The sequence below is a fragment of the Peromyscus eremicus genome, chromosome 16_21, assembly GCF_949786415.1.
Source record: "Peromyscus eremicus chromosome 16_21, PerEre_H2_v1, whole genome shotgun sequence".
In the NCBI taxonomy this organism is placed as follows: domain Eukaryota; kingdom Metazoa; phylum Chordata; class Mammalia; order Rodentia; family Cricetidae; genus Peromyscus; species Peromyscus eremicus.
Window position 1 is genome coordinate 34,701,019 of NC_081432.1, and position 23,353 is coordinate 34,724,371.

General features: G+C 44.3%; 1 protein-coding gene across 1 annotated transcript in view; it reads left to right on the forward strand.

Moving 5' to 3' along the window:
* Positions 1-1,614: 1,614 nt before the first annotated feature.
* Positions 1,615-23,353, forward strand: part of Aff3 (ALF transcription elongation factor 3) — a 478,688-nt gene continuing 456,949 nt past the window's right edge. Inside the window, exon 1 of the mRNA XM_059281654.1 lies at positions 1,615-1,717. Coding sequence (XP_059137637.1) covers positions 1,665-1,717 — 53 coding nt within the window. The 5' untranslated portion in view covers positions 1,615-1,664. The remainder of the gene's footprint in view (positions 1,718-23,353) is intronic.

Sequence of the window (23,353 nt, forward strand, 5' to 3'; positions counted from 1 at the left end):
GTTAATTCTCCGTAAGGTGTGGGTGAAGTCAAAAAGGGGGGTGCTCCTAGGTTGACTTCTATCCAAGGGGCTAAATTTTTGGCGGCCCCACACGGTGGCTCTTCTTGTCTAGAAAAGGAACAAAGGGCAACACACTGGAAAGGCCTCCCTTAGGCACGAGGGGCTTGTGTAAGCCGTGAGCTTTACTTGGTGCTGCTCTCTCCAGGAATTCTGGGGAATCCGGAACCCAGACGCTGCAGCCAAGAGCATGGGAGAGCCCCCCGGCTCCCCCCATGGGTTCCTCGTTTTGGAGCAGAAACGCAGAGATGACTGTAGATCTGCTCTACATCTACAGTCTCCACTCTCAACGTGTATATAATAATGAGCGAGGGGGGAACATTCTTTCAAACCAAGGGAGTAATAATAGCAAGGGTTTGATTTTTTTTTTTTACAAGCCACAGTGGTACTTTATCATCCTTCCAGCTGACAATCTGCCACTCTGCAGACAGGAGAGGCGGCGGGAAGTTTGTAGTGGAAACCCAGAGGCCTTTCCAGTATGAAATAAAAAGAAAGGAGGCTGGTTTCCAGGGACCGGCCAGCTGAGGGGTAGTGGGACCTCCCCCCCCCTCCACAACCCCCGAGGCTAAGCTGCAGCTGAGTGCAGGTCTTCTTGGAAGAAGCTTCCTTCCCGCTTCCTCTTTTATTTCACTTAAGTTACTGGCTCCAGATATTTGAAACGATTTGTTTTCGGCGCTGCCGTGGGCTGCACAGTTAACTCTCACCTCGCCTGGGGCGGCCAGGGCATTTCCTTCTCAGCACCCACCCCTTAGGTCTGCAAACCTGCCCACCACTCGCGGCAGCGCCCCGCCGGTTCCGCTGAATTCGCGGAGGCCAAGGAAGTACTCGCCGGACACGGGGCGAGGGCGAGAGGTAAGGGGCTGCGGCAGGCCGGCCCCGGCTCAGCAGAGCATCCCTCTGCACTCTGCGCCTCCGCCTCCTCGCCCTTCCCTCCCGCTCGCAGGACGTCCCCTGCCACCCTTTGGGGCTGCCGAAGGGATCAGGCGAGATGGAGGGGCGCGGGTGAGGGCGAGCCGGAGGCCGGGGGCAGGGCCAGAGTGAGGGCGCGGGACCCCGAGGAGCCGCACGGGGAGCGCGGGGAGCGCAGGGGCGCGCGGGGCGGGCGCGGCGCGGCGCGGGGCTCACGGACGCGCGCGCACGCGCCTCGGCCTCGCCCGCGCACACGCGCCTCCCGGAGGAGAAAGAGGCGGGCGGGCGCAGAGCACCGCGCCGGCGGCTGCAGCGGGCCGGGCCGCCGGGAGGGAGGGGCAGAGGGGCGGAGGGGCGGGCGCAGGCCGGGAGGGGGCGGCGGCGCGTCGAGCTCACGGCTCTCCAGCGAGTGTGCCTGCGCGCGAGCCGGCGAGCGGGTGAGTGCGCCGGCCGCTGCCACACGCCGGGCCGGCCGGGAGTCGGGGGCCGCGAGGGTGCCGGGCGCTGCGAGCCGGGGAAGGGGTGGCGGGCGGGCGGGCGTGCGGACGGCGGCGGCTCGGGCGCGGCCGGGATGCACCTTAGCGGGCGCCTTTCGTTGCAGCGCGCGGGCGGCCCGAGCCTCGGCGGCGGCGGCGGCGGCGGCAGCGGCAGCGGCGGACACAGCAGCGGCTGCGGCGGCGGTGCTGACACCTCCCACCATGGACAGCTTCGACTTAGCCCTGCTCCAGGAATGGGACCTCGAGTCGCTGTGGTAAGTCCCCGGGCTGGCCGCTCGGAGAGCCGCGGCGGCCCCGCGCGCCCTCACCTGGGCCGGGACGCCGGGTGCCCGGCCGCCGTGGGGGTGGGGTGGGTCGGGGGCGCCCGCCTAGCCGGCTCCTTCCAGCCTTGGCGGGCTGGATGCACGGCCGCCTTCCCGTCAATTTGCCGGTCTCCAGTCCTGTCCCCTCCCCTCGGTGCTGCCTGCGCCAGCTCAAGGGGGCCGGTGGTCTGGGTGCCAGAGGAGGAGCGCAGCGGTGGAGGGAAAAAGAAGCGATTTTTAGAACGTGTCACTGATGCCGGAGAATCCATCCCTCATCCCGCAGCCCCTCTCAGCTCCCTTCCTTCGGATTGTGCTCCCTTCCAGCTCTCTGAGAACCTCAGGCTCACCCCATGACCTCCTAGAGTTGGTACCGCTGCGAAGTGCCTTGAGAGGATGCTCTCTAGCCTGCTCCCTGCGTGCTCCCAGGCTTGGCGCCTGCATCCTCTGTCTGTCCTACCCACTCCCACTTGAGATAGAAAAGTGAACACCCGGGGCAGGAGGCCAGTGTGTCTCCGTGCCGGAATTCCAGAGGCCTTGGCCCAGGGAGACTCGTTTCCCGGAGGTTCATAATTCCTTTGCACCTTTCTTCACACCTCCCCGTAGCTGAACTCCTCGCCACTCCTCACCCCAGTCCCTTTTTGTCAAGCTCAAAGCTAGCAGCCTGGAATGCACTTGGGGTCCCAGTTCTTGAGATTCTCCCAATAGGGAGCTTCTGTAGGTAAATCACAGGTAGAAGCAATTTAATTCCAAATGCAGTTGTCTGAAAAAATCCCATTGGCTGCTTTAGCATCCCTCACATTACCCCCACCTCCTTAAATGTTTTCAACCAGCCCTATTCAGGTGGTAAAATTACTGCTTGTATATTCCTGGAGGAACTTGTGTTATGTTTAATATTTACGGGGATGAACATCTGCTGGAACAAGCATATTAACTGCTCTCTGTTCTGCCTCTGGTAATCGCTGATTGTAGAGCTGAGCGTTTTCCTTCTTTTTAATTCAGTAAAGAGTTCACATGTGTCTAAAACTGCAAGTGGTGTGCACATGAATATGCAGTGCACAATTTTAAAAGCTAAACTGCTTTATGATTTATGGCTCATGCATTGATGGTATGTGGACATGTGGATCTTTTCGGTGATTTAGGCTTGCGGTGACTTTTATTTTCCTAAAGACAGGTGTAACAAAATCAGCTAGACACAAAGCTTTCGCATTATTGAGCAGTTTCTTATAAAAGATCCGATGGTGACTACAGCTTGCTCTGCATAATGCCAGCGCCTATAAAACACACAAGGATGGGCTCTAATGTAATAAAACTTGTATATATTACTCTGGCAACTTCAAAGAGCTAGTGTAGAGAGAATATGGAACATGTTATTACTCTATAAAAGTTGCTAATTACTGTGTTGCTGTTCCTGGGGTTATTTCAGCCTTTCATTTACAGATAGCTATTATTTTACAGGTTTACCTTTTGAAATGTTGGTTTCTGGCACAAATTCAATAGCTTTCCAGATAACAACTGTCTTTTAAAGATGACTTCTGCTTTTTAAAATCTAGGCAGGCTTGTAGTCAAAGGGAAGAACTTAACTGTTTTGATGTATTTGTATGCTGCTCAGCTCATCCAATTGCTGGTTCAAATTGAACTCCTAGATGGTGTTTATAAATTGTATTTTGAGATGACCAGTGATAATACGGAGACCTTTTGGGGTACGGGCTCAAGCTGTGTTTTCAGTCCACAGTAAATTATCTGGAACACTGTCACAGAATGTCTGCTGAATTGACTTGAAATTTATATCATCTAAATTGTCATTATTTATTTATTTATTAAATTTATTTTGAGACCAGGTCTCTCAAAGTAGCCCTGGCTGTCTTGGAATTTGTGCTGTAGGATGGGCTGGCCTCGAACTATATAGATAGTTTACCTGTGTCTCACTAGTGCTAGCATTAAAGACATATACCACTACAGATTGAAAGCATTTTTTTAAAAGCTGTTGTACACTCCATCAGATTTTAAAGCAATATATATGTATGTGTGTATATATGTGTATGTATGTGTGTGCATATGTGTGTGTGTGTGTGTGTGTGTGTGTGTGTGTATATACATGAAAGCACAGGATTTCTTGATTATAGCGTAGTGGAACAGTTGGCTTAAGAGAGTGTTTTATTTTTTTATTTTTTATTTTTTTTTTGGTTTTTTGAGACAGGGTTTCTCTGTGTAGCTTTGCGCCTTTCCTGGATCTCGCTCTGTAGACCAGGCTGGCCTCGAACTCACAGAGATCCGCCTGGCTCTGCCTCCCGAGTGCTGGGATTAAAGGCGTGAGCCACCACCGCCCGGCGAGTGTTTTATTTTGTAGATATAGAATTTACATTTACAAAAGCTTATCTTCAGGTAAAAATTAAAGATAAACCAAACTGCTTGAGTATACATTTCAAACGTGTCAGACATTTTCTTGGTTATGCATCACTTTTTACATGGTATTTCTAACTTAATTTTAGGATTTAGTAAGGATTTTATGTTGACAGTTTACTTTTAAGTTCACGAGTGATCAGAAATACCTGGTATTTCTCTCTCTCTTTCCCTTCCTCCCCATCTTGCTTCTTTTTGAGAGAAGGTCTTGGTGTGCAAACCAGGATGACTTCAAAGTCAAGGCAACCTTCCTGCCTCAGCCTGCTGAGTTCTGAGGTCACAGGCGTGTATCACGCATGCCTAGTATATTTGATTACTTTTTGTGTCTCTGTTATTTTCTTTTTTCAATCTGATAATATCTCAGAAGTGGTAAGTGATAGTACTTTCATTTTATAGATGAGAAAATGGGAGATTTAAACTGTTTGGTGACTATGCCAAGATCAAAAGTGACAGCAGATATTTCAAAACTGATATTTACGAAACAACAGTATGATTTATCAGTGAGTGACATGTACATTAGCTGTTTTAGCTCATTTATTATTCCTCAACAAGAAACTTACAAAGTGAGTACTGCTGTTGGTCCATTTTTTTACAGATAGGAGAATTGAAGATGGGTGGTCAGGTAGCTTACCCGAGTTGACACAGTTCAGACTTGATTAAGAATTACCTTCAAGGCCCACTTTTCTGATACCAGGTCTACTTTCCATTCATGAAGAATGCCTTTGCAAAGAATTACAAAGCAAGACTTTGACAATTGCAAGTTAAAGTTGTCTCAAAATATTAAAAGAGGTCAGACCCTTAAATGGTATTGATCTAAATAAAAATCTGAAAACAGAATACCACGAGTTAGGAAACTGTGCCTGTTAATTAACTTATGAATGGAGATAAAAATTTTAAATAAAGACCATTGAGCACATCCTTTTTTTCATCATAGAACTCCCCCCGCAAAAAAAACCCCACCTGTCTTTGAAGAGAGGAGTTGCAGATTAATAGTAAGATACTCTTATTTTGATACCCGAACAACTTTTTCTAATTGGTAAATACCACATACCGATAAAACAAATTGCATTTTTACTAATCTTGACTGTGGCTTTGAACCTGAGTGTGCTTCTTCTACTGAATGTGTTCTCAAATGACTGTAGACAGAGTGTGAGACAAAAGTGTAACCAGTACAATCCACTGATAGGAGCCCCTGGGTCTGTCTCCTTCTAACAGCAGCACCCCCATTCAGAAACATCCATGCCTATTTTTCAAGGTAGGTCTTTTGAGCGTGAATGATCCGATGCCTGCGTATTTCAGCTGTGCCTTAGAATTGAGATGGATGTCCCTAACGAACATGGTTGCTCTACTTCCCATTTCTGCTCTGAAGGTTAAAGGTGAAGTGAAGGGTCTCATTCTGCACAGGGCTCTGTGGCTTCCACAGAGCTGAGTCCAGAGAGCTGGGGAATCAGTACCTAAGCCGAGGCAGGTATCCCCAGAAGCAGTGCTTCTCTTTGGTTCCCGTTTCCCCTTTCTCTTGTGGCATCTAGACACCTCAGCCATTCCTCGGGGTCTTTAAAGTGATGGCCATCCCTCTTCACAGACTCGCTTGTTCTTGTTTCTTCATGCCATGCATCCTCCTTGGCCATCTCGTCCACGTTCTTGTGGTGGCTGCTGTAGGGGATGCAGAGCTGGGCAAAACGTGTTGTGCACGTTCTTGTCTAGTTTTAGAGCTGGGCAAGAATGTAAGTACAAAAGGAAGTTCACTGCACAAGAGTCAAAAGAGAACCCATGTTGGGACTAGGGTTGGTGGTAGAGGAGGGAAAGAGGAAAAAAATGGAGGTTTTTTTATTATTACTTTTTTATTTTTTACTTACATTTTAAAAAAAGGTTTATAGAAGAGGTTGCCTTTGAACCAAGCTTTGGAAGATGAATGGGCTTTTGCAGATGGGGGAGGAGAGATGACATAGAGGCATCTTGAATAAAGCCTTTTGTGTGTGTTGGGGGGGTGTCTCTAGAGGTACATTTTAGTGATCACAGTGAAATTACCTATACTGTGTATTTTTAAACACACAGAGCGTAGTCATCATGAGGTGATTTTGGCAAATAAGGAAAGTTTTCCAAAACCAACATGTTTACTCTTCTCTGAATACGAACACCTCTTCATTACTAGGGCGGAAGTTGATCAAGATTGAAGTAATAAGTATTAAGATCTTGCTTATTACTCACTCTGTCCCTTACCCCTACAAACTTCACATACGCCAGAGACTTCTGTTCACACCGGCACTCCACACCCCTCTAAATCCAGACCTTTGAAACTGTAACACATGGGGCTAGAGAGATGGCTCAACAGTTAGGAGTGTTTGTTGCTCTTCCAGAGGACTTGAGTTCAGTTCCCAGCACCCACACGAGGCTACTCATAATTATTTGTAACCACAGCTCTAGAGGATCCAATGCTCTCTTGTGGTCTCCATGGGCATTTGCAGCATAAATCCCCATAGACACAGCCACATAAATAAAAAATAAAAAAGGAAAAAGGAATTGAAACACATTGTTTCATATTCATCAGTGTGGTCAACTCAGTCAGTGTTCACGTAGTAGGCGTTATTGTTGGACAGGTACTTTAGGCTTTTGTATGTTTTGGACTGAGACTCACAGTTGACAAACACATTCAACACAGTACTTCTGTGAACATGAGTACACGTAACTGAAATAGGAATGTCAGGAGACACCATTTATCATATGTGTGATACATTCTGATATTTTCTAGGCTGTTTTTTTTTTTTTTTCTTTTTAAAACTTTCCTATTTGTGGGTTGAAGCCTGCAATTTGAGACCCTTCTATAAGGGATACAAAGGAGAGAGTCCTTTAGGAGTTTAGAGAATGGCAGTGCACATAAATACCAGAAATACAAAGCAGATACTGCCGACTGGAGGGGGCATGGGCACATCCTGTTGAGAGAGTAAAATATGCATGGCTTCGTGTGCTGAAACGCATCCCGAGGAAGTAGAATTTCAGAAGGAGGAAATAAAAGGGAAGAGAATCTGCATGGAAAGAACGTGCAAATAGACATATGGATTGAGTAGAGTGTGGTGTTTATTGGAAGATAAAGTTACTAGCTAAGGCAGGAGGAGGATGCACTGCACATCTGTCTGCTGCCAGAGGAGGCACCAGCACCATACCCTGCTTAAGGATGCTTCCAAGGGCCAAGCAATGCTCTTGACTTTTCAAGTCACTCCCCAGGAGACAGGCCCGGGGAAGACTTCCACAGAGCCCTTTAGGGTTCCCAGACTGTTCATGTTCTCATCTTGGCACTCACGTTCCTGGACCTTTCTTCCATTATCACATACATTTTGAGGCTACTCTCTGTGGCCTTTCTCTCTCCAATGGCCCACGAGGCAGGATGGGAGTGCAGAGTCCAGGCTTCCTGAGTTTCCTGGAGCTGATTGGTTGAGAGCAGTAGGCTACCTTCACTCTCATTGGCTAAAAGTGATGATACAGTCTATGGAGGAGGCTTTCATTGGTTAAAAGCGTTTGCACGGGCCTGCCCCAGAGGAGCATGGGGAAAGGGTCTCAACAGGCTCCAGGGTGAAATTGTTTTCTGAGAGGCCTGCCTCCGAAATCGTGGGTGGCAGTATGGAGGAAGCAGGAAGGAGAACACGGACCACTCTTGTTTGGTGAGTGGCAGCCACAGGGAGCCTATGTGTGGCAGAGATTGAGGAAAGCTGGGTCGGGAGGCTGGTTAGTTCAGGATGTGGAAGTTGATGAGCACTGGCGTGGGAGACAGGGATGTGGGGATAAAGGGAAGGATGCGCGTTGGATGTCTCTGGGTTTTAATCAAATGCCTTTTGATGACAGTGAAGACGCTATTACGTGTGAGGAAATGGTTCCTTCCTGTGTTCCAGATTCTCTTTTGTGGAATGTAGGAGGGTTATAAAATGCTAAGAATCTATTTTGGGAGAATGTCCTTGTGAGCCAGAATGTCTAATCAATGACACTTCAGATTAGCAACTCAACAGGCCCTTCTGCTTAATATAGGTTAAAATAATAGTCAAGAACAACAAATCAATTTCTCAACATGAAGTACTAGATTATTTTGTGTTTAAATGGGATTTCAAAATTTGGAATAGATTTGTCTTAAGTTTTTCTTGTTTGGGGGTAAGAAAGCCTGGGTGGCAAAATCAAAGCCATGAAAGAACGTATTAATATCATTTGATATAAAATGTTCCCTTGTTTTATTTCAAAGCAGAAATCTACAAAACTTACTTTCAACATTGACTGTTCCCTTTTGTCTGGAAATGTATTTGGAGATGTTGAATTCAACTGGCTTCAGTTTTGCTTTCTGTTTGGCTCTGGACAGCTCAGGGTGGCTTTCTTTTTCTTTTTTCTTTTCCCTAAGTCTTGGCCTCATCACTTAAAACAAAATGGCAGTGCTTATTCTGGCCTACCTCATACAGATGTGATGTTAGGTAATAAAAGTATTAGTTAATCTGTGAGTGCCAAATATGGTTCTTTTATACCCTTTGCTTCCTTAAAATGTCTTTTTTCATAAACAAAGAAACTTATAGAAAGACCACATGAGGTCCGCTTCAGCTGTGTGTGGGACACAGTTCTTTGCTTGGCATTGGAACCCAGGGACATATTTGTGTGGGGTTTAGGTTTTCTTAGTTGTACATTGTAGTCCAACAGATAAATATGGTTGCACTAGCAACTTTTTAAGACGTATGAACCATTACTTAATCTCTGATGTTTTACTCAGAATGTATTTTATTACTAACCATTACATCAAATGACTTCATTTGGCACTGTGGGTCTCAGTACATTATGTCAAGCTAATCATAATTTAGGTTCACTAGAAATAAAATACAAGTTATACCAGGCTATGAGGATACCTCACCACCTAAGAAGTGAAATGAGTTTTAATCTAAAACCACTAACACATGGGATGTGTTAGGGGGCCTTGGGTGCTGAAGGTGGCACACTGGGTGGGTGGGTGGGTGGAGGTTTGTTCTGGATTGCCTATAGGCTGGAATACTGTGTGAGCATTTATCACTGATGTGGCTGGGCCTGTGTTAAAACATAATGATTGCCTGGCATTGCAGAGAGACATTCCTGGATAAATGGACCTGCAGGGGTGGGCTATTCCTGAGACTCTGTGCTGGTTAGTTTTTATCAATGTGACCCAAGCTAGAGTCACTTGGAGGCGGGAACCTCAATCTGAGAAAATGCTTTAATGGGATTGGCCTGTAGGCATGTCTCTGTAGCATTTTCTTAACTAATGATTGATGTTGGAGGGTCCAGTCCATTTTGGGCATGCATATAGATTGTATAAGAGAGCAAGCTGAGCAGGCCATGGAGAGCCAGCCAGTAAGCAGTGTCCCTCCATGGTCTCTGCTTCCGTTCTTGCTTCTATGGACTGTCTCTAGGTACCTGCCTCAGCTTCCCATCATGATGGGCTGTAACCTGTAGGCCACATAAACCCTTTCCTCCCCAGGTTGCTTTTGGTCATGGTGTTTATCACAGTAACCGAGATGCAAACTTGGCCAGCCTCCTTCCAGTTGCTAAAATCTGAGTCCATTCCCATTACTGGGAAGCTGGAATCCAAGCACACCAAGGAATTCATTGTATTCACTTGGGTATTTCCCCCACTTCGGTCTCTCTCCTCACATGTGGAGAAAGCCAGGGAGGGGACTTAAACTTCTTCCTATAATTTCTCCCCAGGAGGCTCATTGTTAGCGGAGGTAAACAAAAATGACTCTAATTTGGAGACCACACTAACGTTTCAACTCACAGTTAGGTGCTTACCTTGATACTGAAAATAATTTTATTTTTGCTTTTTTTATGGGCAGGAAATTAGTTTTCAGAAACCCCCTGGGGGTTGTAATGTGAGCCTGTTAGTCTTAGTTAAATTTTTCTTGTCATACCTGTGCTGTTTACCTCAGTTATGAAGTGACGGAACACATTTTCTGTCAGTGTTCATTGAAATGTTAATTAGCTCCCTGACAGTTAGATAGAAAAACGCTTTCCTGGAGTAGATGAGCTCCAAGGCGGGGAAATAATCTGTTTTTGTTTTCAAATCGGAAAAATACCTCCCCTCCCCCCCTTTGTAGAAGATATCCAGAGGAAATGAAGATCAAGGCTAGAAAACTGTTTGGAGAGTAGAGGCCAGCACACTTAGTATACATCCAGGGAATGCTTCTGAACTTTAATGGGTATCCAGATAGCCCAGGGATCTTGTTAAAATACAGCTTTTAGTTTAGTAGGGTGAAGGTGGGGCCATGGGTTTACATTTCTGATGAGTTCTTGGGTAATGATGCCTCGTCACAGAAGACATGGACCTGCAAGGACCGAAAGCATGCCTTTGAAAAGATGCCCTATCAGAAGACTTCGTATTCTCTTTCCTGTTTGGGGGAGACTTGTGTAGTAGCATCACCATTGCCTGATGCTGGAAGGTTAGTTAGGGACAGCATTTATTTTATTGCTGTGTCTTTTTTAAGTACAATTCTGATGAATGAGGGGGTGCTTATTTGTATCCTAGTGGAGACAGAGTGGGAAATAAACGTAAAACCTGAGCAAACACGATTTGTAATAAATAGGCTAATCACATTTTTATAGCCTTTCAGGACTCCTCAGCTCTCCTAGATCAGCTACTGCTGCGGCATCAGAAGGGAGCCTTGAGTATTGAGATGATCCTAAGACTTTTTGGATCTGTGGGGACTCTACTAGAGACTCCTCTAGGTGCCTAGGATGGAAACCAGATGTCCCCATTCTTTTTTATCCATCTGCCCTTGGGAGGAAAGGGTGGAGGGAGGAGATGAGGGAGTAGCAAAAGTTTACAGAATTATTGCCCTACCTGGTGGCCATAGTCCTAAACAGCGGCTTTTCCAGTGTCGTACGAGAATTCTCAACTCAAGCTCCATGGGAACCAAGGGAGGCTTTAGATTCCTCAGTCAGGGACCTTCTGTGTGACCAGATATGCCCCACTCTGCCATTACTGGAGAACCGTGGATCAGTTAGGTGGGGAACTTCGCTGCAGTTTCCCTGATTAACCCAACCTTGTTTCAATAGAAAACTAAGTATATATGGGGCTAATGAAATACATCATGGCTAACTTTGCCTGTTCCGTGAGATCGGTGGGAAGGTCATTGGCTTCATTTTATTAATGAGGGTGTGCTCATACAGGGGAACACACATGTGCCCCCATACACTTACATTCTCTGACAAAGTTAGGATTTAAACAACTTAATGTTTCAGATTTGGAAAAGAAAAATGACTTCAGGAACAGTGGGGCAGATTTAGATCTGTGGCCTTCGGGCTTTCAAGTTGATGAAGGTAGGGCTTGCCAAAGTATTTCATGTTGTTGGAGCTAGGGATGTTAGTTGTGCTCTTTGTGTGCGTGGCATTTATTACCTTGTGTGTCACAGACCGTTGTGTTAACTGACTGGTTTTGTGTAACCATGTCTTGAGCGTTATTTTTTTTTTTTGAATTTACCTTGTTTCATATTGTGAGGAGGGGCAAAGGGGACTGTTGTATATAAACTAGGTATGTGTTACAGTGAGCAAGTATGACGTTACTGACTTGGCCTGTATTTGTGTCATTGAATTAATACATTTGCTTTCAAGTTATAGAAAACAATATTATCTGGCTATCAATATGTAATACAGACAATGGAATAGTTGGCCATATAGACAATCCCCAAGTATACATAAATAAAGAACATTTTTTAGACTCAGAGCTTTGTTCTGTTGGGTCAAGAGATCCTTAAGAAGAAAAGTAACCTAACAGAGATCAACTGGGTGCTGAGCTTGAGTGGCATTATGCAGGCTTTGCTTTGGCTGTGAGAGCAGGGCTTAATTTGCTTATCTTCCCAATGCTATGTCCCATGGACTGGATACTGCCTTTGTCCATGGGATGGAAGCTGCCTGTGTCATTTCTTGGAACTTCGGATGTGTAAAGTGTGGGTGGAGCTTGAGGACTTGAACTCAGCCTGAGAAGCAGGCTTCCCCATAGTGCCAACTCTGCAGTTACCTACAGAGAGGCTCTGTGTCCTGAATCCAGTGGGTAGACAGACCTCGTTAGACTTTCCATGCCTCCCCAGGATGTTGAGACTTTGGTCCTTTCACTTTCTGAAATGCCTCTCTCTTGCCCTGCTGAGAGGAAGAAACAAGGACTCAAGTGAAGAGAAGACTTGGCATTGTAGACCCTCCTAACAGAATATGAGAGCTAGCTGTCTTCTGGGGAATAGACTACACCATCCACTGAAATGGGACCACTGCATCATTCAGCCAGCCTGAATGCCTTCTCCCCGGGGTTAACGATTCATATCCATAGACTGGTCATAGTCCTGGCCCTGTGACCTGAGATGTAGCCTGTGGCCCACTGTGCTGCCTGGGCCCAGGTTACAATGGTACAGCTAAAGTTAGTAGGGCTACATAGGAGAGTCCAGTTCCAGGCTGCCTGCACAGCCTGCCGAGTCCTTCCCAGAAGTTTGGCCATGACCCATGAGGCCAGGTCATCTTGTGGAATAAGGACTGCCTGTCTGTCTGTTTCCTTGGAGGTAGTTCCCCCTCCAGAGCATGGTGGATCTTTTACTGAGGTGACTTCTTTCCTTCCCATTTTAAATAAATAGAATTTCCTTTGGTATGAACACAATACCTTTTTTCCCCCCCTGGGAAAGCTGGTGAATTTTATTTACTACCCAGTTACCACCTTCCCTTGATTTAAAACTCTAACACTGAGTAACAAGTTTCAAGTGCAGATAGAAAATATTTGGAGAGGCAATTGTTTGGGTTTGGGGACAGATGAATAAGAACAATGTATAAGGACACATGTATGAAGAGGCCATGAGGAAACCTATTGCTTTGTATTCTAACCTAAAAGGGGGAAATAAATATTTATAGTATGGAAGAGAATCTAGTGTTTCATTTTCTAATATTTAGATAGATAATTAGTTACATAATTAATTTATATTCTTTTCCTTAGTTGTATCCCAAAGCAAGATGAAAGCAGTATTTTAGAACCTTAAAATATCATATCATACACAATAATGCAGCGCAGTATGTGTACAGTCTAGGGGACTCTCAGCTGCTCTTTGTAACACTTTCTCTCCAGATCTGTAGGTTTCTGGGTTGAGATGAGCTGCCACTGGTAGAGCCGGACACAGAAGTGTGAGTAGACCTCATTTCTAATCCATGATGTGTTTATACTTTAGCCTGTAACACTCTTTCACATACTGACAAGTGTAGTTTTTGCCTGCCTGATGTCTTGGGATGTTTAAAAGGTGGTACCCTGTAGAGGAGATTTCCTGGAATGAGTGACAGCTGATGGGCCTGAAAGGATGAATCAGAATAGAGGAGTGCAGTAGGTACTGTGATGTCAGCAAAGGCAGAGGGGAACAGCAGGCAGTAACTGTGCTTGGTGAAGGGGAGTTAGATTTGTGCAGCTAAGGAGGGAATAGCAGGAAAAGGAAGCTGAAAAATGAAGTGGGGACGAGTTCCAGAAGGACCTTACATGGCATCCTAAGGAGCTGGAACATTTTCTTGTAGATGGCCAGCCATGGAGGTCAATGAGCAGGTAAATACAATGGTTACTATGTGCATGGTATTATTTCTAGAAGGCATTGTACGTGGATAAGTCTTGTGACTGGGGTCCTGTCGGGACAGTCAGGAGGTCAGCATGGAGGACAGGGAGGAAGGGGAGTGTAGAGAGGCATTTGCATGGCATTGTCAGAACCTGAGGGTGGACTGGAGAGGCCAGATCGTGGGACTAGAGGTGTTCTTTTGGGAGATGTAGCTTGTGTGAGTGGACAGAGAACATGGGAAGAGAAAACGGAGCAGGAAAGGTGAAGTGTCTCCATCTAACTCCATGGTGTTTAAGTGCATGTGGGCTGTGAAGTTAGGGTGGCTTACAGGAAAGTTGTTGTAAGATCCTGACATGCAGGAGGAAGGTGGGGATAGGAGGAAAGATTTGGGGATTCCCAGCAGATGGGTGCTGGTGAAAATGACAAGGTTGTCCAGGAAGAGTGAGACAAGGATGAGAAGAAGGCCTGGAATGTTTGGGGCAGTGAGGGGGGATCCGTGTAGAAAGGAGGATGATGAGGAAGCTGGAGAACTAAGAGGACTCAACGCTTGGGTCCAGGGCCAGACGCTCTTGTCCATTTGTGTGCTGTGATGGTACGATATGGTGGTGCATGAATGGGCAGTGGGGTGAAAAGTGATTGGGTGTGGTGAAGTGGAGCTGGGAAGGTCTCATTTCTGAGGGAAAGGGGAAACATCTCTAGAGGTAGCTCTTAGAGGAGGATGGAGGGGCTGTGCCCAAGGTATTAGGAGTGCATTCCTCAGCAGTGAGGAACTCTGCTCTTCTTTCTCCCCCCTCTTTGAATCTTCCCTCCTTCTCCTCCTCCTCCTCCTCCTCCTCCTTCTCCTCCTCCTCCTCCTCCTCCTTCTTCTTCTTTGGTTTTTTTTTTCGAGACAGGGTTTCTCTGTGTAGCTTTGTGCCTTTCCTGGAACTCGCTTTGCAGACCAGGCTGTCCTCGAACTCACAGAGATCCACCTGCCACTGCCTCCCGAGTGCTGGGATTAAAGGCGTGCACCACCACCGCCCGGCTCTCTCTCTCCTTTTGCAAGCAAAGGGAGCTTCTAAAAGCAGTCACAGAGCTGTATATGGTATGAAAGGTAACAGATAGGTGTTTCATAGTTAGTGACTTTATGAAAAAATCTGCATAAACCGCTTTAGCATAAATCTCTGTCATACGTTCTGTAATTTAATTAGAGTGTTTGAGAGTCATTTTGATTCAGAAGTAATTGGGTAAGGCTAAGTCACTAGAAAAAAAATTAGTGAACTTGTCTAATTGTGGAGAATTTAAAATGGATTTTTAAGAACTATTTTCAAGCCTGGCGGTGGTGGCGCATGCCTTTAATCCCAGCATTTGGGAGGCAGAGGCAGGTGGATCTCTGTGAGTTCTAGGCCAGCCTGGTCTACAAAGCAACTTCCAGGACAGCTAGGACTATTATTACACAGAGAAACCCTGTCTCAAAAAATTAAAAAAAAAAATTCTTTTCAAACTTAACAGACTGGCATCCAGGAGCACCAGGATGTGATACTGACACTTGGTGACAGAATGCCCTTGGAGGGATGTTAGGCCACAGGTCATAACCCGGGAAGTAGGTTCTACTCTTCCTTGCTTTGCAGAGAAACAAAGGGCAATAGCACATTACACAAAACACACGGCTGGGTGGTGGAGCTGGTCCGTCCACACAGGAGGTGTGTATACATAGCCACTGCCCTATAAAAAGCTCCACTTAATGACAGCCATTGAGTGTGAATTCCAAGGTCTCATCAACTCTAAAATATTTGTGAAATTTATACATGTGTATGTCGAACACCTATTTTATCTATCCTGCATATACACATGAGTCTCCAGGCCCAGGGAAGTTTATGTGTATGAAGCACCTTGAGAGATTTATTGTCAGTGTTAAAACTCTGAATAACGTAGTGGTTATACTGGGTCCAAATTTTGTGGGCTGGTGGAATTCTAATTAACAGGCTTCCTTCCCTGTGCGTGCATTGTCTGCAGGTCTTTGTCATTTTGGGTTCCACTTCTTTATCCATATTTACCATGTATAAAGCACACTGTCTATATATTTTCCCTTAATTATTTGTATGCCCATAAAACCACTAATTTGACAAGTTTTATGGTTGACGAAAATGGCAACAACTGTTTGTCACAGCTGGCCACATGTATTGTAATACCTAAATGTAACTCTATTAATAACAACGACAACGGTGCAGCAGTAAACCTATCAGCACCACCTCCCGAAGGCCACCTGAAACCTGTGGAAGGTGTTTTTAAATGTAGCTTGTCTTGGAGCAGCGTCTCCCGTTCCTTATACAGTCAGGCTGTCCTCTCAGCGGAGGACCGATCCTGTACGAATGTGCAGCTTCGGCAACGCGGCAAAGAGTCAGCGGGCTTCGTGTCTGTCATGAGATAGTTTGGTAAAGTACAATTAATAGATTCTTGGCATAATGGACTGTGACAAATTGAAACAGATGTCAGAAATAACCATAGATGCTTTCTTTAAAGATCTTTGAGAACAAGACAAATTAAATTTTAAGGAAGATTTAAAAAAATCCACTTGGCAGGCAAAATTCCAGAGAGGCCCCATTTGGTAATTGGAAAGACAAGGACTTTGGAGCCGACCTGTAGGAGTTCAGACTCTAACATTCCCTGTGTTAGCTGTGTTTTCTTTTTCTTTTTTTTTTCTTTTTTTAGATTTATGTATTTATTATGTATACAGTGTTCTGCCCACATGTATGCTTGCAGGCCAGAAGAGGGCACCAGATCTCTTTATGGATGGTTGTGAGCCACCATGTGGTTGCTGGGAATTGAACTCAGGACCTCTGGAAGAACAGCCTGTGCTCTTAACCGCTGAGCCATCTCTCCAGCCCCCTAGCTGTGTTTTCTTGACTCACTTCACCTCTCGGAGCCTCGGTTCCCGTGCCTCTCTGTGAAGTAATACTGCTACTGATTTGCTAAAAGGATTAAATGAGATATGTGTTAGTAGGTTGGCACGCAGTAGGTCTTCCAGATGACAGGCTTAATAATGGTTCTAGTTGAACTAATGGCTGCAACTGAACGACATTTAGAGGTGCTGTATGAGTCATTACGTTTTTATCTCTTTTAACTGATCCCCCCTGCCTCAAGTCTTGGCCAACAGTTTCTTCCATTGGAGTAGGGTTTTCTTAGGCTTCTCAGTCAGGTGATATTGAAGCAATAAAACACCCCACAGATGTCAGTGGCTAAGGTATTGTTCTATACCACAGCAGTTGTGGGTCAGCTCGTCTACTGCCCATTCTTTTCAGGCCACACTGGCAGGTGAACCTTCTTTTGGAACATGCCATCCTGTTGGTGGAAGAGGAAAAGGAGCTTTGTCAGGCTGTGGCACATGACATGCTGCTCCTATTCCATTAGCCTACTAAGCCCTACAGACAAGCCTCACCCAGCAGTGTGGACTGAAAAATGTCTCCTTCACCCAACATAGCAGTAGATGGCACCAGCTGGCATGATGTCCTCTTAGGGACAGAGGCATGGCAAGTGGTGATATGACTTCCCAAGCCATTCTTCAGCATTTTCCATTATTATTAATTAGTATTTTTAAATTATATTACAGCATATTTCAAAAGAACACAGAGAGCTCTCATGTGATGTGTTCTTCTATACTATAAAATATCTTTACATTTTGGTCTGTGCTTCTGTTTTTACTGAAGCTTATCACATCTTTGAATATCCATGGTAAAAAGAGGATTGATTGAAACAAACATGCATACATGCACACACACAATAACAACAATAAAAACCAAGTGAAATGTTTCTATCCAAATAGACAAGGTTTTCTTGAGATAGGCTAAAATATTAGGGGGATTGTTTTATTTAGAAGTACGCGGTTATTTAGTGTTTCATACTTAACCAATTTGCTTCCACCTTGTATATGGCTTAATACTGTATATTCAATTGTGCCCTGACTGCTAAATTAATCAGCTAGTTTTTCATGTCCTACGAAAACTAAATTATTAATTAATTTATAAGCAAAGAGTCAAATAAATATATTAATTGGAAGGGAATCAGTTGGCGTATAGAAAAATGACGTTTATTGCTACTTTTAACTTGACCTGTATTCCTTGAACCTGGCTTTGATCTTTGAAAATCTTTCAATAGCAAAAGAGGTTCTGTGAACCACAGATAAGCAGAGAATAACTGCCCACTGACGTGGTGAGTGAGAGAGTGTTCCTGTGGCCTCCAGGTAGAGGAGATGAAGGAGTCGCCTGGGATTTAGTGTGGACTGAGCCTGTGTTTACCTTTGTTGCATTTTCTAAAGTCCTGAGCAGGTGAAGGTCTGTGTTCCAAGTCCCCAGAAAATGAATAAATGCAATCAATGCCTTTCTGAAAAGGGCAATTTTCCTTTCTCTGTTTTATTACTTTTAGTAATAAAAGTTTTGTTTTATTACTTGGAAATATTCTCAGTGCTGTTGGAATAATATCATTAAGTCTGTAGCAGGAAGTGGTGCACAACAGCACTGTGAAACATTTAAATGGTGTTTAAACTCTGTGAGACTAGGATAAGGTAAAAATGTAAAATAAATAGTTACAAACAGAGTTATTTCTTTCTAATCTGTGTGAGTATTGAGATACAATGTTTTGAACTGGCTGCCACTGCTGTAAAGTACTTGAAAGAAAACCCATTAGGTAGAGTCAAAACTTGAACAGATTAGCTGTTCTTTAATGGGCCCAGAAGATCTTCTGCTACTTCAAAATCTTTTTTAATTCTTATTACTTAACTTCCTTGGCTATAAAAACATAAGGTTCTTTGTTTCCACATTTCCAGAACTATGTATCTACCAGGAAGTACTTCTTCTAAGCAATGATCTTTTACATAAAACATTTAAAAAGCTAAGTAAGTTCGAATGGTATATTTCTAGATCACAGGTAGCGATTAATGAAATTAAATGAGCAAACATTTCAGGTGCTTTTGTATCCTGGGTCACTAAATGTTTACTTTCTGTTTATTGTAATAGGCTTATATACAGAATCTTAATAAGCTTGTAAGATACAACCGTGTGTGTTTTACTTAGGATTTAAGATCCTAATGGTGTGTGTATTTTTTAGATCTCATATGTTCATGATTGTGTGAATGTGCAAATAGAGCCGTTTTGTTTTGGCATTTTTAATCAAGTTGCTTTTTTGGTGCTCAGTTGACCAGGCTGGGACCTCCCATAGAATGTCAAATAGTAGTGGTTAGAATAGATAATCCTGGGTTTTCTTCTTGGGGATCAGTTGTTTAGGATTATAATATCATCTGTAGGTTTTTCATAAATGCCATTAACCAGGTTAGAGTTCCCTTCTGTTTCATTGCTGTGCTGGAGCGATTTTGTTAAAGACATTTTTTCAGATTCTATTGAGATGATCATGTGGATTTTTCTTTATTCTGTTAATATGGTTTAAGCCAGTAACTGATGGTCATTTGTTGAACCAACCTTGCATTCCCATAACATCTGACTTGGCCATAGTATATAATCCTTATAAATATGTAGCAGAATAATTTTTGCTAATGTTTTGTTCAATGACTTTCTTTTTTGAAATATATTTTCCTTCAGTTTCTTCTTTAATAGTGGAAGCTCATGGTCCCCAGAGACAAAAATAAAAGAACAAGACTTCTCTATGGAATATGAAGACTTCATTTCTGTACATATTTGGAATGACTGTCCTTTAAGTAAGGATAATCAAGTCTTAAAATGTGCCTAAGTGTTCAAGCTCAGAACTTTTATATAATGCTTTCCTAAAGAATTTTGACTTGACATATGCTCAAGAAATTCCTACATATTTTTAATATGACACATTTATATTTTATGTCTTGACCTTATAAAAGTCATTCTTTTTTCCTTTACTTAGTTTCTTAATCAGTAAAGGAGATTTAGGGGACCAGTAATTAAATGGTATGTTCATGTGCCTCTATGATGGTACATGATGGGAAGGTACAATTATTTAGTAAGTGTGGACATTTAAAAAAAAAAATCTCAATTCACAAATTCAAATGCTTTAGGCGTCAAGCAAGGCCAAATACATGTTTGAATCAGTAACACAGTTATGCGTGACTCTGCTTCCATACATTCAAGGTAAAAATAGACAATACCATGAACAAACAACACAAGTCTCTGTTGTCCAGATATATCTGCCTCCTCTACAGGACCAGTCATTCCTGAAGTCCTTGATGTAGCTTATGACCTGAGACCATAGTTCAGCATCACTGTAAGGATGGTCCTTAACTTCTCCATAGCTTTGTTGTCTCATTCGTGAGATGCGGCTATTAGACAAGGTGCCGATCTTCCAAGGGATTACATGATGTAATATATAGAAATGACTTGAAACGATCAGGTCCTCTATCAGTATAAGAAAGTGTTTCTTTTTTCTGTGCATCTCCATTTTTTGAAGAAGATACTTCTGTGTTCGAAAAGTTTAGCAGCCAGCTGCTGAAAATTTCCAGATGACCAGCTAGAAATACCTCCTTCTCATAGGACAAACTTGCTAACACCTGCTAGATCCCTTATCTGGACTTGAATTGTTGCCTGGGTTTTCCCATCGGCCTTCCAGTAAAAAGGACTATTGTCCAGTCTGTTCACCCATCGCTCCCATTGGATATGAGTCCTTGTGACAGCCCTGCAATCCACTTCAGAATTCTTACAAACTCAGTGTTACCTTTAATGGTTTTCTCTGGCTTCCTGGACAGATAGTCAGAAGGTCAGAGCTTGTGCTTTCGTGGCATCTAAGCATTTGAAATGGTTTGATTTCTACGGTTTTCTGACCACAGTATATCAAGCTCTGGCACCTCTAACACTCCACCCGAAGCTTTTTCAGTGCGAGATTTTTACCCACCATCTCTATGGGGTCTACCAAGCAACCCGGCCACAGCAGAGCCTGTAGGCTAGCTTTCCAGTTTTTCCATCAGCAGGACACAGCTACCCAAACTCATGAGTGTCATGTTAGCTGAGCACCTACTGTGCATGACGCTTGGTAATACAGATAAAAGAATGTGACCCTTACTCTGAAGGAACATGCGTGCAGTCTTGTTGGAGAGAAACCAGAATCCATGAAACAGCTGACGAGTCAGGCGTGAAGAAGATTAGCTCCTTCTGGAAAGGAACTGAAAGCCATCTTTCTAGCCCTTCCCCTCACTTGAACAGCAGAAAATACCGATACCTAGAACCAAATGCTAATAGCTGTGATGTGGTTCAGGGCTGTTCAACTCAAAGTGTTTTTTTTTTCCAGAATCAGCTGGCTGTCTGGAGGAAGGGGTCCAGAAGTTTGTATTTGGGTCCCAAGGTTCATTTATCAGACCTGGGGATGGTAATAGGCTGGAGAGTGATCTCAGAGGTTAGGGCTGGTGGGTTATTTTAGATGACGCCGTATAGCTTTGTGGCTTTTGGCGGGGGGGTTAGAACCTAGACCACCTGATTCTCAAGTGCAGGAGAACTAGAGCTCTTTACCTCAATGCTCTGCTGCGTGTGTCAGCTGCCTCTGTCTGTCCTCTTTTTTTTTTTTTTTTTCCTGTCTGTGCTTCTTTCTTTTTCTTCAGCCCCATCCTTCCTCTTGCAGCCTTGTAAATCCCGCGATCCTTAACCTGGAGGTCAGGGAACCCCTCACATCGTAAGCGCACTCTCCTTTCTTCCTTTCGTTTGTGTCTTCTTTGCGGAGGGAACCTGCGGCTTTCATCAGCCCCCCAGAGGCATCCGTGACCTCTGCTTCTGTGCCGGTGGAAGCTGCTCGGGCAGCAGCCGGTTTCCATTAGGAGCCCGGGGCCGAGGTGGAGCTTGGAGAACTCTGAGAACTGGATTCCTTTGTTAGTGTTTCCAGGCGCTCTGGAAATTTAGGGCACCGGCAGGGATGATAGGCAGAGCCATCCTGCAAGGCAGGGTGACTTGATTGTGAGCACACAACTACATCCCTTCCTGACTGCTACCCCAGCAGGAGGCTTGCCGTGATGTGGCTAGAGCATAAACAGGGAGCCAGGGAAACCCCAGAGCCTGTAGTGTATTCTCCTCCTCTGTCCTTTCCATGCGCCATGGTGGGAGGCAGGTGGTGGAGATTTGCTTTAATTGCAAATAAGCTGATTGACACAGACCTCCTCAAAGTGAGGCCCAGCAGCTAGAAGAATGCCTGTCTTCTGTGCTTAAAATGAAATTAAGGGCCAGTGTTGGATATAAAGCTTTAGGAACCGGAATGCCTGTAATAAAAGGCATTTTATAAGCACGAATACCATACCCTATCTCAAGGGCCTTTCAAATATTAATTATAGTTACCCTGAGGGTCGCTATTCAGTGATAAACTCATGACCAAATAGCTTTACTTGTCTTTTTTAGAGCTGTAATGAAGCCCTTGATTTCCCCCCTTCATTATACAGTATTCAAATTTACCACCTTACAGTTTTAATGTAATTGATGGCTATGCACTTTCCGTCGCAGTGGTGGGATCAAGGACTTCTTAATGTGGCCAGACAGCAAGAGTCCAGAGTGCACGATTTATCTCCGGGAGTTAGTTGGAAGACAGGACATGTTGGGGACATTCAGTTAAGTATGGCCAGTCAGGAGGCCTTATCACGATGACATTCTTTTGGCAAGTGCATATGATAAAGCCAGAGTTAGACTTCAGGGATTCGTCTGTATTTGGTATCCAGAGACTACTGAGAGTTGTCATGGGTTAGGGGCTTCCAGCTAGACTTCTTGAAGAAGCTAGATGATTTCATCAGAGAGAGACAGTGATACATGTGTATTTGGAAGTTCATTCATTTGCTCATATTTCACCATGCCTCAGAATTTCCAGGGTTTATTTCATGATTTTTAGAAGGACGTGAATTGTTTTATATATATAAAAAAAAATCTCTTAATGAGAAGTTAAATTAAGGAAAAAACTAAGGTGTTTAGGTAACCTGACAAACTCTTTAAAAGTTTTCTAGGAAATTTGGGGATGAAAAATTAATATATGAAGGGAAGAAATGTCAATAAGGATTTCTTTAAGGCCACTTAAACAAATGTACAGACGGACATGGTGGTGCACACCTGTAATCCTGATGTTGGAAGGCTGCGATAGGAAGATCATAAATTCAAGGCCAACCTAGGCCACTATAGCTCATTCCAGTCTAGGCTGGGCTACATAAGGGAGTCCTAGGTCAAAACGAAAATAAAACTCCAAAACCTCAATTAAAAACCAAACAAAACCTACCACATCATTCATATATATATTTCCTTTGGGGGGTTGGAGGGGGGAGTCTCTGTCTTATTTTTTCTCCTAAAAGACAATTCCTTTACAGGCGCTAAGAGTTACTGATCGGTGAGAAGGAAATACAGGCTTCCTTGTGGTCAACGCCCTTTATTACAGTCTGATTTCATATTACTATATGTATTGAGATACTGTCTTCTAAGTGGGGTTGTGTGAAAATTCAGGAAACATACTCTCACAGTTGACCTAGGGGAGTGCCTTATAGTCAGCATTCAACAAATCCTGAGCAGCATCCTGTCACAATGGTTCTCTACACCAGGAGGTGATAAAATCAGAGTCACTGTGAGAGGCTGGGTTCCGAATCCAAGTTCTCCTACCTCCCTTTATCCCTGAGTCCAGATGTGAGTAGGACATAGGCCACACATTCCTGATCCAGGTGTTA